The following is a 17,569-nucleotide window of genomic DNA, read 5'->3' as shown; positions in this document are numbered from 1 at the left end:
GATGCGTTTTGCCATTTCATTAGCATTGCTCTCAATAATGACTGATTTTGCATGGGCATAAATTAACTTAAACTAAAAATAGAGCTGCTTGAAACTCTTCTTTCAATTTTTAAAGGAAGAAAAAGAGTGACTGGAGATTTATTTCTTGCTGATTTGTCTTGTTTTGTGTCATCCTTAATGAGGAGATTTGTACATCACCTAAAATACAGTGTGCTATTTCAGGTTTTCACTGAATATACTGTAGGTGTGTGAGCGACAGAAGAAGAAAGAGAGAGACAGGCAGAAAGAGAGAAATGAAGCGGGGGAGTGTCAGAGACAAAGACAGAGAGACAGACAGAGAGAGGAAGACTGAGACATAGAGATCAGAGAGCTAGGGACAGAAGAACAGCGAACGATAAATGAATTCCCAGGAGAAAAGGAGGGACACGGAGAAATTACAGAACAAAAGGAGAAGACAGAAATGACATTTCTTAAGGGACTGCTGTGTGGCATTTGTAGGAAGAAAAATGAAATGTGAGGACCAGAGAGAGACGGAAGGCGGGAGAGGGCATGGGGAGAATGGAATGAGTAAGAGCAAGAAACAAAAGAGAAAGTGTGTGAGAGGTAAGACTAATTTATGAGAAATGAGGCGGGAGTCAGTGAGGCTGCCTGCTGCTGTCTGATGGATTGGGTGGGGGTGGAGGTTGGGGGATGGGTGGGACTAGGTTTTGCAGGTTGGTGGACAGAGAAGAACCTGTGATATGAATCCTCTGAGGCTGCATTTCAAAAAAAAAAAAAAAGAAAAAAAAAAAAAAAGTGAACTCTCCAGAAATGGGAGATGAATATGAAACAAAAAACATCACTTCTTTGGAGGAGAATCTCCCTGGCAGGTAGGTAGAGCAGAGAGAGGCAAAGGTGAGAGAGAGATCTGGTAGAAACAAAGAGGGCGAAAAAGGAAAAGCACAAAAGAATGAGCCAGGGAAAAAAAATGTTAAGTGAAACTGGCAGGAAAAGATGACGGAAATAAAGCGAGATGAGAGACAGCCGCCTTTGATGCAACTGCTCTTCAGCTGTGGCACTTTGGGAGGAGGGGGTGCACATGTGGTTGATTGTGTATGCATATGCCTCTATGTGTGTACGCCTCTGATTGTACCCAAGTATCTGATATAATAAAGTTCACACAGGCGTGAAAGGCGGGATAGATGATAAGGCGGATCCTCATTTGTAGTGGGTATAGAGTTAGTTCCCACATGCTCTAGGAACACAAACACACAGACACAATCACTCACGCTCATACACAAAGAAAAGCAGCCTCTGGAGGTATAGAAAAACACTCAGGGCCTACGAAATATTCAAGACAGAATCCCCTCCCAAAGCTCGCTGACAGAGGAGCGCGGTCTTTCAAACAGCGCACCGTCTTTATTCGCCCCAGTCGTACAGCTCGTTCGTACTGTATCAAAGCCAGGACACACGCTGCTGTGTGAAGTGCCATCAACGTACATGGTGACACACACCTTCTCCTGTTCGCACAAGCTTGCATTCTCTTTATGTCTCTCTTTCTATCTTTCTAGCTCACATAACTTTGAGAGAACTGAGCAGAGGAGGGGAGAGGAGCTGGCAGCGGCGATGAAAGACAGTGATGAAGGTGCGACAGTAAAATACACTGTAGACGTCATCTATCTACCGATGAAGAGAACACATCATACAGAGACGCTGGCTTTTATGTTTAGTCTCTTTCAGCTCTAATATAGATAAGAGCTGAGTGTTTATACAGTTGTGGTCAAAATGATTTGGCCCCAGGGAGGTATGGGACACTGTCCTAAACCTCGGCTGAATACAGAATCAGTGAAAAGGAAACAGTTTTGAATTAAAAAAACGCTGCATCAATCATCAAAGACCAAAGACTGCATCAATTTCTTTTTAAGCAATGACCTTGACCTTGGTCTTTCAAGGTCAAACTTTCTTTTTTGGGACTACGGCATGACACTACACTAAGTATGTGACAAATTAGAGTCAGATGAGATGACCTTGAGGTGAAAATGGAAAAAACACTTATAGTTTTATACAGTGTCACCTCTTATCATGAAACATTTGCAGATTTTTTTTGTGTGTGTTTCAAAAGGCATGGCTACATCAAACAGATGCAAACAAATGCAAATTATTTTTATTTGTTTATTGTTAACAAGAAAAAAAAACAACAAAACTTACACTATCAGTCAAAAGTTTGGACTCACCTAGTTTTTTCTTTATTTTCATGACTATTTACATTGTAGATTCTCACTGAAGGCATCAAAACTATGAATGAACACATGGAATTATGTAGTTAAAAAAAGTGTGACATAACTCAAAGCATGTTTTATATTTCAGATTCTTCAAAATAGCTGCATTTTGCTTTGATTACTGCTTTGCACATTCTTGGCATTCTCTCAATAAGCTTCATGAGGTAGTCACCTGAAATGTTTTCCAAAAGTTTTGGAGTTCCCAGTGATGCTGAGCACTTGTTGTCCATCTGCGGTCCATCTCATGCTATTTAAATGAGAAGGTGAGTCCAAAATTTGGACTGGTAGTGTAGTTCTTGACAGTTTCGACGTGTCACGCCCTGGATGCGTTTCATTATCTTGCAGAAACATCCAGCTTTGGCCTTGATGGAAGAGAGTACGTGCAGAAGGGAACATGTGGGTTTTGAGAGTTCAATAGGAGTGATTTTTAATGCAAAATATTACAAATGAATGGGGCGTCCAAAACCTTTTTTCCCACCACTGTATATGGTTTCAAATGAACAGGATGAACAGGTGGTGGGTTGACGTCTTAAACCCACAGACCTTATTTAGAGCAGCATTTGCACTGTAGATTCTGGGCTAATATATAGTAGTGCAATATAATAGGAGGTGCAGTGGCATAATGGTTAGCACCTCTGCCAGTTCTCTCTGCACCATGTGGATTTCCACCAGGTCCTCTGGTTCCTCCCACTGCAAAAATCAGATATATATAAGTTAAATCTCCTATCTCCTATCAGACTGAAATTCTTCAGTTATTTATTATTTATTTGTATTTTGCCAGCACCATTAAGAAATGCATAGGTAAAAGAGTATATGTGTATGTGTATGCATGTATATGTACTTGTATGTTGTGTATAAACATATGTACGTACTGTATGTATATGTATACAGATGCATGAGTGTGTGTGTGTGTGTGTGTGTGTGTGTGTGTAAATGTATATATAAATACAAGAGAGTAATGTAAAAGGCAGAGGGAGATAAATATATATTATTAATATTTTATGGAGAAGGGGTGGGATTAAATAAGTTGCACTTCCCACCCTTTTCAGGCATGTCAATTAAACTATTGTTCTTCTGTCTAAGATTGTCTTGATTATTGATTTTTGTATTATTATTTACATTTTACTTGTTCACATATATGTGAAATTTCATTGCATGTTTGGAATAAATCACTAAAATCAAATCAAAAATCAGAAATTCCCTATAGGAAAAATGAAGAAAGTTAACCTTAAACGTAATCTTGCCCTAATAATGAACTCCAATTCCTCTAATCCTGCATTTCCAAAAACTTAAGGGACATTTTTTATTAAGTAATGAATTAGTGGATTAAAATACATAAAAGTTCTATGATAACTCTAAAAGAAGGTTGACCAACTTTTAAAAAAGTATTTCCTTTTTTGATCATTTATATCTTTACTCAACTACACTTATTTTTACTCTATTTTCTTTGACAATGAAAGTTGCGTGTTTTGTTTTTATCTATGTCAAATGATATGTGTATGCTGTAGGACTAATCTACCTGGTAAAATCCAAATTACATAAAACATTGAGGAACTACAGCATTAAAATGCTTTCGTGTGAATTCATTAGTCAAAACTGTTAAAGCTCAAAGTATTTCTTCCGCCTCTGTCTAATTTAAATGGAAGAAAAATGTTCTTTTTTTTACTTCACTGATCAGTTCACATCTGAGGCTGTGTGCAGTGTTTTGACGGCGGAAGTCCATAAAAAACAGACATGTTATGGCAGTTAATAATGAATCTTCCAAAGTTTGGTTCCTGAGGAGACATCAAATTTGTCTTATAGATCTAGAGCTAAAAAAGTTTTTAAAACCCAGCTCTATATGAAGTGTATAAGGGGCTATATTAATGAGTATGCACCTTTAAGGGTCACTTCTATGCTGCCATCTCCAAGCGTTTCATGGTGTTTATACCATTCAATCATAAAATAACCGGAGACACAAAAACAAACAAATCAGGGTGAGGTTTGGAGAGGGAAATCATCAGAAATAACAACCAGAATCACTGGATCACTGAAAATGATTTGTTTTGAACTGAATTTGATGTTTGACAGAAGACTGTGAGGGCTCTTGGTGGTGGTAGGCTTTGAGGTTATCGACATGGAAAACTCTACTGCTCACACACCGGCATTTCAAAGCCTGACTGAAGTTTCCTTGTAACAATCTGAAACATGGGAGGGGGTATAAGAAGTCTGTCGTTTGGTCTGATGAGACACAACTGGAGCTGTTTGGGAAAATGCGGGTTGCTTTAGTTTGGTGAGGGTAGAGAGAGACCTTCATAAAAAATATACTCCTGGAGTTAAACATTGTGCTGGGAGCGTTATGCTCTGGGGCTGTTTTTCTGCTCCAGGCACAGGGAACTGTGTTAATGTGCGAGGGGTCATGAAGAAAAAAAAAAGATTATGTTGACATTTTGAGGGATAATGTCATGAAATCTGCTGCCAGTCTGCTTTAAGTCCCCACTGGCTGTTCTAGCAAGACAATGACCCAAACTACACACCCAAGTTGGTGCTAAGTATTTGACGAATATCAAAATCAAGGTCCTGGAATGTCAAAGACCAAGTCTGAATCCTATTGAGAGTCTATGGTGCACAGCATTTTAGCACAATACTGTGGTGATGGCACACAACTGGTCTGAACCATACATTAAGTAAAGGACCAATTAGCAAACACAGTCATGAAAAAAATGATTAGACCACCATTGTTTTCTTCAATTTCTTGTTCATTTTAATGCCTGGTAAAACTAAAGGTACACATGTTTGGACAAATATCTGATATCTAGCCATTTTCCATGTTTTCTTGATAATAACTAAAATCACTTCAGTTCTTATATCAATAGTTATGGCATTGTACTGCCCAAAACAGTGCTTTTAGGCATTCCGTGTTTTCTTTTCTGTCTGTTTTAGTCACATGATACACACTGGAGTTAGTACTTGATTGCATAACCATTGTTTTTGATGACTTTTGATGGTCTAATAATTTTTTCTACAACTGTATTAATTAACATCACATACAATTACTTACCGGTCTATAAGAAAAGTTGCACATTCAGAATCCATACTCTTTTATTTGCCAAGACTTGTCTACAACAACAGAGTGAAACACTAATCTTAACTCTTGTTTTGCTTTCATTTCTTTCACACCTGATGTGGTTTCCTGCCGAGTGAGGGTGGTGATGGCGGTGGTGATAATGGCTTCTTGGCAAGAGCTTCAGCCACAGCATTTATGATTCCTCTCAGAGTCCACCTCTCCTTTCATATGATTGACAAGAGAATAGACTGCTCCCATGGACCAGTGCTTGTTCTAATGTTCAGGCCTCTTGGGGTAAAACATGGTACTAAAGACAGGGTGGTCTGGGATTTCTAGTGAGCATGCTAACACGAGTACAAGCCTGTATAACTCAATAAAGTGACATCTTTGACATGACGTTAAATCTGTTATTTCTTCATACACTGTTCATAACTAAAATTTGCAAAGTCATTTTAAATTACTTTCAACACTGAAAAAAGCATAGTAACAATTTTACAATACTCCAATAATGTGTACAAATCCATAGAGTAGCAACAAAGCACAAGGCTTATTAATCATATCAACATCCCAGATGCATTGAAAATGACCTGTGATGTCTTGCCATATCACAGGTCTTCTGCAGCAATGAGATTTTGGCTGCTATAGTCAAAAAATCAAGCCTAATGATGTCAGATGTTGTCCCTGACCCCTATAATTTCACAAATTCAGATTTATTGCAGATCATTATGTATTGCAACCGAGCATATCCACGAAGATGTGTGCTTTTTTTGTTTGTGTATAAATAAATGTGTGGTGGACATTGTCATATAAAATCGGTGGTTGGTTCTCTGTGGGACAATACATTGGGGCAAAAGCAAGTAGCGCAAACAACGAGCCCCTAGGCTGCCACCCATTTTATATGGCGTCGTGCTACACCTTCACTCTGTTGAATAAATAAAAACACACATAGCACACCTAAGCAGAAGCGCACAGTTAAACACACAAAGACCGACTTGGAATCTGTCAAGTGCGAACAAACTGATGACAAGACGGCGACAGATGGATTCACTGAGGAGAGACGAGCTACGCATTCAACTCAATTAGCAACGTGCTGCTGCATGACGCCGATGGGATATGGAATCTTACCATGACTGGCAACCTGTCAATCGAGCAACAGAGCCGCAAAACAAGCATCATGGAAGACGCAATGAATTAAATTTAATAAACCAATAAATTAATTAATTTATGAATAAATGGTATAATCCCATGGAGTGGCAGCTCTGCATCAGAAAACTGGGCGTAATGTGACCAGGGAGCCTAAATATCCCCAGGCACATACACATACAAAGAATAAAGTGGCAGCGAGGGGAGGAAGAGGCGACCGAGGTAGCAAGGAGGAAAAAGAAAAGAGAGAGAAAAGAAAGAACAATGGCTGCCTCTCTCCTTCCCTCTTACTCACTCCCTCTCTCTACCTGTGTGAACATCCACAAGCTCTGTTCATACATTATCCTGCCATGGTACCTAATGAGCCAGGCATCTCCACCCTGACACTTACGCTTGGCTAGGCAACCCTTATTACAGTGTGAAGGCACACTCACTCACACAGGCAAACACACACAAACACACACACACACACACACACACACACACAGAGCACTTTGAACTGACCGTCGCAGGTCAGAAACACTACTGTATACGCGATGGAGAACAACACAAACATGTTTTGCCTGTGATGTAAAGGAGGTTGCCATATTAAGATGTCTTTATTGTCTGTTGAGAAAAATTACCATTGCAGTTTATGTGTATTTTTTTCAGTCTATCTGAGACATGTCAAGTTCCTAGAAGTGCATAAAGCAGCATGGAAGCTCCTGGTGAATATCAGGACAGACAACATGTGCCCTTTTGAATAGTTCCTTATTACTGTAGCTTTATTGTTCATGACTGCACACAAAATTGCTCTTTCTGCTGCATATTACAGCTACAGTATGTTCTTCAAAGAAAGAAAGAAACAAAGAAAGAAAGAAAGAAAAAAAGAAAAAATAACCACAAAAAACAAGTCTATCTTGTCTGGCAACATACTGGTCTGTGCCAAGATGTACCCTGTGGTGCTATGATTGTTTTGCCGGCTTCTGTATAAAAAAACCCTGCACTTCAAAAGAGCCTCCTACAACTGTTTAAGTGGTAAACCAGCAGGGCTGTGGGAGGCCAATCAGCTGCAAGTAGGGGCAACAGAGTTACACCGGCCAAATAACCATCCAACGTTATGACAGTACACCAGTGCACGGTGGAGGTAGGACAAATGCTTAGAAATGAGGGATGGTTAAACACTGAGCACAATATAAGGCGCTCAGTTTGACCCTCAAATTGAAAAAAATGAGAACAGAAGGAGAAAGACAGATAAGAGAGATTGTTACCTTTTGCTTTTAATCTAAGATTAGATGACTGGACTGAAGGTGATGTAATCTAATTTCAGGTTGCAATCTTTCTGCGAGAAGCGATTTCTGCAGCTCAGCCGCTGATTGTGATTTTCTGCTGTGTGGGTTGGTGTATAACATTATATTTAAGACAGAACTTAAGACAGAAATGGCACAAAAGTTCACAGGGGTGCTCATATTTGACAGTATGCTTTCCCTCGTCCTGATAAGTTGAGAGGTTTTAGTGAAGTAAGAAATTTAGAAAAAAGGAGAAGTGGGATGATATAATATACATAACATTCGACAAAACACCCACATCTGTACTTTAATAAATACATGCAGGACACTTGTGCTTTATATTTTCTGTATGAAAAACAAAATGACTTTATTATAATGCACCGTACATACAAATTCTTATTATGTGTATCAGTTTTAAACATAGATGAAAGCAGGAAATATGGCAAGAGGCATGTGTGCATCATGTTTCTGTGGGAGAGATGCTGAAAAATGACATCCAGATAAAGAAATTCAATAGAGTAAAGATTAAAATATATTGTTTACGTTAGAGATACAGATTTACTACTTAAATGAAGCTAACATCTGACATAAAAAGATCGCATTTACATGTCTTTAAACCTGGTAGAAATCATGCATATCCTTCACTTTGCACCATCTAAAAATCATATCCTTTTCAAACCAGAACCACTCGAAACCCCTGTAGGTGGTACAGATGTTTCTGAAGTGAACCTGTAGGCACGATGGCTATCAAAACACCCATGTGATCAGCATGTTTTGAAAATGTTATGAAGACAAGATGTGACATTTTTCACTAACAATGCATAGTAGACACTTAGCTAATTCCCTTATGTGCTGTGCTCAGCTACAAGATGGCTGGGTAGGCACCAATCAGGCTGTGAATACTGGGAACGACACAGAGAGAAGCCACCACTTTCCCTGTAGATCTGTGTAACACTCCTGTGCATGTTATCACAATATTTCTGCAGTTATATGAATGTTTTGCTTTGGTTTTTTCTTAAAGGTCTCGACTTCGCAACACAATCTAGATTCCGCTTCGCTTGTGGATGAAGAAAGTAATTCCAAAGAATCAGATCTGTTCACGTGTGCTTGTCTAACACTAGTAATGTGTATGTACGCCTTGTATTTTGTGTGTGTATTTGTGTGTGAGTGGATGTAAACTCAGTATTCCAGGTCACGGTGGCTGCAATCTCGCAGGAGGTTTAACCTTGGTAAATCCACTATTAGGTGTTCTGAGAATGATGATGTGAGCAGTAGATCCTCCCCGATGGTTTCACTTTCTAAGAGCCTCCAGCAGGTCACAAATAGAGAAGCTGTGGGGGTATTACAAGGTCAAAGGTTGGCTAACTCTCAATATGGTGACAATTCGAAGCTGGCATTTTCATTTCCTGAGGAGACTGATTCCTCGTAGCGGCTGTGGCCAAAGATGTTTGCTTATATTTGTTTGAATAAATTATTTTTGTCAAGACAGAGACAGAGAATAATGTACATACCGCAAAAAACTGTCACACACTGACTTTCCATTCACAGTCACATTTCTCTCCATTCAATATTCTAATCAATATGGCTTTGCGCTCCCTACACATGCATAAAAATCACACCATTTCTATCATATATAAATGTGCCTTCGCTCATATTTTTGGTCCCTTTCATTTTGTCCTTCAAACGTCTTCAGAGGTGCGGCCGTGCAGCTAACCAGTGGGAGTAGCTGATGTTTTTAATGGCACAGGGTTTGTCTCCTGGTGGTGAGATAAACATGGGGAAGAGATTAAAACCCCAGGCTTTCTTCCACAATCTCCTGCCTTCATCCTGCTTCCCCTTGCAGTGGTCATGCAGGGCCGGCCCAGCAAAGTCTAATTCAAAACCAAACCTATCCGGTCTATTGGGTATACTAGAGCCTAAAAAGCACAAGAGGCTGCAGAAATGTTGATAGTGGGGCAGATATCAGCAATGGGCAAGTGAAAGACAACTGAACGACCACCCAATTCTTATGAACGTCACACTGGGCTATGAAAATGCAGAGGGGAAACTTGACACATTTAGCTACTTATGCTATTTTGAGGTAAGTGTAGTGGGTCATTGCAGTGTTTCTTACTAATTGCTTATACTGTGTCAGCCTCTCGTAGTCTAGATTGGACCTCCACAGTATAATGAACCAAAAACTGAATAAGTCAGTGTGAATGGCTTTTGAACAGTGAGCAGAGCATCACCTCATTCCCACCCTATCTGTGCCACAGGGATTATACCAGCGCAGCAACACGTTGAACTCACGGTTGCTACTCCAACATAAAACACTGTGTAAATTTAATGCTAAACATAAAAGAACAAAGCAAAATGTGCGCAACAGCTAATGTCCAAACTTACTGATACAGAAACTGCTTAGGACATTAGAATATTTTCATACTACTATTAGTAACATGAAAGATCTGTAATGTGTTTTGTGATACTGCTTTGACAAAGCATCTATGTAAAACAATTCTTACCATATGATCAGACTTCAGCAGTTGAATGCAATCAGGACTCATTTTAATTCTGTCATCAAGACAGGCCAAACACCTTTAGTGTGGACAACATCACCATAAACTGAATTAAACAGACTTGCTAGCCTGGAAAACTGAACACTATAAACAACCCATGACACAAAGTTGTCTGTATAATATCATAATTACACTGATTATTAGCTCTCTGTGGGAAACACCACATTAATACCCGGATGTGGGTTATAACAAACACCCTAAGGAGAAAAGAGGAGGGCCCGTCGGTCAGACTCCCCGCTTCATGCTATGCCTCCCTAGTGAGGCACAGGTTGGCCACAAAGTCAGCCTGCCTAGGAGCTGATGAGCTGGAGCAGCTATTATGAGTGGCTAAACACATCATTTCCTTTGTCACTGTGATTAGGCCAAGGCAAGGGGCCTCAGGTGGAAGTACACCCAGAGCGTATGATTAGCTCTGCCATTTAAATGACATTCACACTAATCGCTAATATCAGGTCTGTCAACGTGAGAGAATACAATGTGGAATCTGTCAGCTAAGGTTGGAAGGATGAAGCAAGGCAAGGAAAAGTGCAGGAATATCTGATTCCACTTGATGTGAACGCTGTGTCAATCAGTTAAGTCAGGCAGAGTGGTAGCCTGTTTTCCTCTGCATCAGTGATGCATATACAGTAGTCACAGAGCATAGAGGAGCTACGATCTGTAAACACTACAACTACTGTGGAACCAACAGGGATTCAGTTGTTTAAAAAGGGATTGGCAGTGGAGTATATTTACCATCAAAGAAGACCTGGCCTTGTAAATGTGCTGTTGAGCAGATACTGTAGTTGAATCCTGTCCAAATTGTTTTTTTTTTCTCTGGGAATAACAACTCTGGCCATTTGCTTGGGAGGCTATTTGGATGAGAAATTAAAGGATTGGTTAACTTTTTTTCTCTTGGTGGAAATTCACCTCTGAAGTCTCGCCATCTTTAAAACTCAAATGACCCTGCTCCCTCTCTTGCCTGAACAAAAGAAGGCATTATCAAACCTCACTCAGCAGTGCTAGATCCATTTGGTAAACAGCCTGTGTCCTACAGTAGTAATCAGAGGGTATTTTTGAGGGATTTGCAGGCTGGCCAGGAGGCATCCGCTGGAGTGATCTCTAATTGCTAGAAGCGGAGGCCTAGACTGCCTGGCGCTCTTTTGAAGCCATCGGCAGCAGCTTCCAGCCAGAGGAGCCAGCAGGGGGAGGCTTCCCACTGAGGCGCTCTCCTTTCTCTTTATTTCCTTCTCTTTTCCTCCCTTACAATGCCTTTATTCTACTTTTTTCTGCTTTCCTTGTACTAAATCTCCCTTCTTTCCATCCTCTTCTTTCTCTTCCCATTTCTTCCTCCACTGTACTTGTTCCCCTTCCCCATTCCTCCCCCCTCCCCTCCTACTCAGTCAATGAGCCAGCAATCACTTTGCAGACAGACATCCTCTGCTCAGTCGGCCATGTTCAATCCCTAGCACTGGTGGCTGATGAGGCATTGTGGTGACGTCAAACACCAAGGCTTTTCAGGGAGCAACAGTTAACCTGTGGAGGTGCAGCTCCGCTTCCCAGGTTACAGGACTCATAGTGGCAGTCTTTGTAAAAAATAATGAATGTAATATGCCAAAGAGATGAAAGATAATGAGGCCAATTATTTTTTTCTTCTCACCCAGTGAGGCGAGAGAAATGAATTTATGTCAAATAGCTGGTGTATAATGACACCTAATACCACTCAAGCCTTTGTTATTGTTAAGCTTAGGTATCCTAGGGCAAAGACTTTTGCTTTATGAAGCAGTTTTGGGACTGTGGCAAAAAACACACAGACACTGCAAACACTAAATAATATTGTTTGAAAGTTTGACTGCGCTGCATATTTTTGTTCATAATGTCCACAATGCACTAGCAGGGACTGTAAAATTCACCTATGAAACAGCACAAAGGCACACACATTAAAAAAAGCACGCTCTCTTCCACACACAGTCTCTCAGAGACACAACCAGTTTTTTGGTTGTTTGGAAGGCAGCTTGCTCAGTGTGACATTGACTTCTCAGTGCCAATTCCACACTGGGAGCTGCACTTGCTAGCTTTGCTGCCAATCCAGGTAAAGAGATTACAGACACACACAATGCAGTCTTCTGTTCCTCTGCCAAGAAGAAAACCAGCCCTTTAAGCCCACAGAAAAAGGGCTATACACAAATTCACACAGCCTTGGCCCCATCCCTGCACAAAACCAAGAATCCCCTTCTTCTCCAGGAACATGGCAATATGTGCCTCGCTCAGCGGCACTCTCGTAATAACCAGCCTTGCAACTAAAACAATTCAAGCCTCCATTCCTTTTCTTTATCCAGGTCCCCAATGTTGTTGCGCATTACTAATACTTGCATCATTCAAAAAAGACGGAATTTGGCTTACAATCAGTCACAGAGTCATTATAAAGCTACACTAATGGGTACTGTCTGGTATAAACTATTGTAAAACAATATGAAAGAAAAGTTACACTTGCATTACATCAGCCTTCTTAATGGTGTAATTATAAAGGTGATGGAGGACGTGTGTATCACCCAAAACAGATACAGGTAGCACTTTCACTAAAAACTTCATGAAAAGTGTAGGACTGACACTGGTTTCATGCAGTTCAGATTTTGCAGTACATGAATCAAACAATCACTGTAGCATGCAGTTCTGACCCAATTAACGAGCTCCTTATAACTGTAGGAGTGTAATTTAGCATTGGGATTGGAATGTACTAATTTGCATTGTATATAGTTATCATTTTTGGAATTGTGTGGATTAGTTGGGATGCTGGGAAGCTGCTTGTGAATAATCAAATCAGGATCATTTTATAGCTTTACCATATATTTCCTGTTAAAAGGGTCCTGTGTGGATTATGTATGTGGAATTAAGCTACAGAGGGGTGCGTTGATGAAGATTGTGGCAAAGGAAGACTAATTATGGTGTGGCTGAGTAGCACTTAATAAAGGATGCCTTTAAGTAGCAAGACGCAGAATTCATTTATCATCTGCTGTACCTTTTACTCACAAATTAAACCCCAATGCATCGGATGGTAATGATAGCTGCCACTCTGCCACTCCTTCATCACCGTCTCTATCCCCTCCTCTAAGAAATGCCATTTTTTCCCCTGGCCAACACTCTCTTTGGTGCTACCAATTGTGTTTGACAGTAAAATCACATTTTTGATCATAAATCACATGTCAGCCTGCAGAATAGGGGCAGGCAATGAATGACAGAATGATTCTGACTCTGGGCTATTCCAAAAGCTTTTATTTCCCCCCCGTATAGCACGTCCTTTCATCCACAGGTGGCATATGATGTCATGTTGAGAGTGTTGGGAATGATCAGTGGTATCTGTGCAGCCTGAGCATTCATAGTCTTTTCCCGAAACACCAGCTTGTGCTTTGGAGCAAACACACAGACACACACACACACACACACACACACACACCTGGACCAGATGCAGCACTGAACAAACCATCAAAACATAAAAGAAGGAGTAAAAAAAACATGTTGTGAAATATGTTCTAAAAATGGACACATTCCTGACTTTGTCTTTCTGTCACAAAATGAGTGTCAAGAGAAAAAAAGGAAGGTGGAAAAGAGGCGGGGAGGGGAGACACTGCAGTGGAACATGGAACAATAGGCGCCCTCTGGCATCAACCTCTGGACAGCCGAAGCCGCTCACCAAAGACACCGAACTCACCCACAATGAACTGCTGCAGTGGGACGGAAGGCTTTAGAGAGTTCAATTTCCAACACAATTGGCCTTATTCTACTCTTTTAAATGCCAAGGAGATGGTGTGCGCCGTGTGCCATTGTGAGGAGCTTTGCTTACAGTGAGTGTCCTCTAGCAGGAATGACAGAGAGGGAGACCAGAGAAATGGAGAGACAGCAAAGACAGCCGGGGTGCGGGACAGAAATAGTGCGTTTGTGTAAAAGAAAAGGAAGAAAGAATTAGACCGAATGAGTGGGACAGATAGACTGAGTCAAAGAGAGTAAAAAAAAGAGAGAGAGAGAGAAAACGAGAAGGGTAGAGAATGTCTCCTCTGGCTGACGTTTCGCCAGCCTCACAGGGACCGTCTGAAGGACAATGCTGCTACTAGTGGAGTGTGACGTTTGTCCTCTATGCAATTCACCACAGTCCAAAAGAAAACACACTTACAATCAAGTGTTGATCATGCATCTCACACATAATAAACTCAATGCATTATAATATACAATATTGACTCTATGTGAAAAAAGCCACAGCAGAAAGGGATCACCTTCAGCTCCAGTCATGAGTATCTCTGACTTTGAGTTTTGTACTTAGGGAATCATTTCACACTGGACAAATCTCGGTTATACTGTAATTATTAACAGTATATTTTCATTACTTAAAAAATTATATGTTATTTTCTATGATCGAAATATAGGCGCTATACAGTATATAGCATGTATGTTCTTGGTGCCGTGTTATTGCAGATTTACAGGAGAAAAATAGAGAATAAAACAGAAAAAAACCTTCCTCTTCCCCATGGTACTTTGAAGGACATTAGAGATGACTCATTATGGGGGCTTACAGATATGGAATATGCATTACCTTTTTTTAAAGCCCGCACTTCGTGCTATTTCTATTGTTAAAACATAAAAATGTGTTATTTTTATGTGCCAGTGCACAGCAGAAAAAAAATATGGAATCATTTTTTCATGAATCAATCTGTAGGACAAAAGTGAACATAGGTGGGGAATTGATTTGGACACAGGGTTCTGGATACCCATCACTGAATCTGAAGGCAACAGAAAAACAGGCTGAGGCACTGGTTTCACTGAAATTACATTCAGTGTTCTTTCCTTTGTGGTCATGGGTCAGCTGAAGCATTAATATTACACCATCACACCAATGGCTCGGTTAACTCTGATGCATTATTCACATTTTCTTATGGGACTATAATATTCTATGCACTTCATCTGGGAAACCTGTTGTGATTTGAAGATGAAAGCAGCAAATTTCTATGGTTCCAAATTCACACTGGAACAAAATATCAAAATGCAAGTTCGAGGAAACAGCCGGTGCAGAAAGAACTGCACCTGCCTCCTCCTGCCTCAGTGTCACACTCTATCTAAATACGTCCCCTGTCATCAGAAAAATTGCCAAGGAGGCTGTTTCTCCATCATTGTCTTCATTTGAAGGGCATTTTGCTGCCCAAAGGCAAACGCCTAACACAGTCCCAGAGTGTGGCGCCCATCCCCTTTCACAGAGGGCTGGCAGTGCAGCAGACAGAGGAGAGAGAGAGGGAGAGAGAGACAGAGAGAGAGAAAAGGAGAGAGAGAAAGAGAGAGAGAGGGGGAAAAAAGCTTTCGTCTCAAAGCAGACCTCACACTGGGTTCTGTCACTACAGATCAAAATCCCCTCAAAGCCATAGATCACTTCCACTATAGTTCACATGTTCCACACTTAGAAACTGTTTACCAGACTCAAAGAGTTCCTCTGCACAGTGTGCACACACTTAAACACACACACATACACTCAGTTACAGTAGAAGAAGAGTAAAGCAGACATCACAAAAGACCGTGCAGCATTCTATTCAAGCCAACTCCCTTAAACATTTATACTGGTTGAGAGGATGAGTTGCTCACTGCAAACAAATGTTTACGTCTATATGGCAAAACAGCACTCAGCCCAGTTCAGTGAGATGGTGCGATGCCACTCAGCTCCCTAACAGTGAGCTGACTAGTGTGACAAACAGAGAAGTGCCTTCTCCTTTTTCTAGTGAAAATACCTGTCAGTGCCTGTCGACTACTCCCGCACACAATGACGTACAGGCATACACACAACTAGGGACAGTCTGTCTCTTAAAAGTTACTTTTACGTACCTATGTGAGGAATAAGAGCCCATAACAGCCACTGCACACAGCTTTGGTTAAATGACTGGTTAAGTCAGACCTGTAAGCTTGCAGTTTAACTTAAACACACAACACTGTGAAGGAGACAGGAAACCTGTCTTTGGAAAGTCCTCTGCTTGAGAGAGAAACGTCCCCTCATCTAAGATAAGGAGCCGATGAGAGAGAGCGATAAAGTCAGTGCTTCTCTTGGGCCTTATCTGATGCTGTTATCTGACTGCACAGCACCAAACCATCTCACAATCTTTACACCCTTTAAGCACCTCTCTGAAACACTCACACCAGCATCATCACAGAGATGTGCACACACTCACACACACTCGCCATCTAATGCTCAAACATTCTAAACACCGTACCAGCTTATTGATTACTTTGACACGCTCCCATTGTTGAACAGATGGTACACCTAATATCATGTGAAATGGAACTGTTCTGTGTTATCTCATGGGGAAAGGACATAAAATGACTATTTTCTCACCTTTCAGAAAGACAGAGCAAAAATGGGAAAAAGACAGCAGAAGCCGTACACTTACCTCTATGTCTGTTAGTAGTCTTATCAAACATAAGCATGGCATCATCAACCTGGAAGACACAAGAAAAGTACTGACATTAGCTTAAGTCTAATCTTTTCAGCAAGTTCCTCACGTCGCCTTCTCCCCACTGACTCACATCCTGTCTTTCTCATTCTGCTCACTGTAATTACTCTTAGAGTATATATTCTCACTTCTTTACACTTACTTCCTTCTAAGCACCTCTTTCTTACATAATCATTCAGTCCCAGGATTATTATAACTTACTATGTCCCTCACATTTTTTAGCCAGTCATTTTTTTTGATAAATGATTTTAAGCAATTTCACTCATTGCATGGAATGGCAAAAATGTGAGCATTATGTGGAATTAGGTGAGCAAATTACCAATAAAGACAAGCGAGGACTATGTGGGAAAATATGTTTATTTTAAGGAACACGGATGTCCAGCCTTGGGCAGAGTGACAGATAGACACATTACAATAAGCGAGCATGAGACAAATGGGATCCTTCCTCATCTCGCAGCCGCAGCAGCAGCAGCATCCACCATAATATCATCCCTCATCATGTCCAATAAAGCCACACACAGACAGACAGCATTTTTTCCCCTCGCCCATCTCTGAAAAACAAATCTCTAGACACACTCTGCTTTCTATAAATCTGAAGAAATGCTTAAAAAACAGAGCGAGGCATGCTCATTTAGCCCGTGGTTTTGTCTTGGGAGAATAATAAAAAGGACAGAGGGGATGGAACAGCAGACAGAAACAGAGGGGGAACATTCTGCACCGTTCGCTCTCTGGTTATGGTCTCTAGGTAAGTGTAACAGCGTACTGAAAAGGCTTGATGCTGTACAGGGAAAAGATGTGCACACAAGCATGCATCTGTGTTTTTCATGGGAGGGTGACAAAG

The 17,569-nt window shown here is 40.8% G+C and overlaps 1 protein-coding gene across 8 annotated transcripts in view; it reads right to left on the bottom strand.

Moving 5' to 3' along the window:
* The window catches only part of msi2b (musashi RNA-binding protein 2b), a 286,607-nt gene that overhangs the window by 121,581 nt on the left and 147,457 nt on the right, over positions 1-17,569 (bottom strand). For all 8 annotated transcript variants that reach the window (XR_003937356.1, XM_030154788.1, XM_030154784.1 and 5 more), the window contains exon 7: positions 16,666-16,714. Coding sequence is in view for 7 of the 8 variants with exons in the window: in XM_030154788.1 (XP_030010648.1) it covers positions 16,666-16,714 (49 nt within the window). In the remaining variant the exon portion in view is untranslated. The remainder of the gene's footprint in view (positions 1-16,665; positions 16,715-17,569) is intronic.

Source organism: Sphaeramia orbicularis, chromosome 14 (assembly GCF_902148855.1).
Source record: "Sphaeramia orbicularis chromosome 14, fSphaOr1.1, whole genome shotgun sequence".
NCBI lineage: Eukaryota > Metazoa > Chordata > Actinopteri > Kurtiformes > Apogonidae > Sphaeramia > Sphaeramia orbicularis.
The sequence above is the reverse complement of the archived record's forward strand: the minus strand, read 5'-3'. Positions and strand labels throughout refer to the sequence as shown.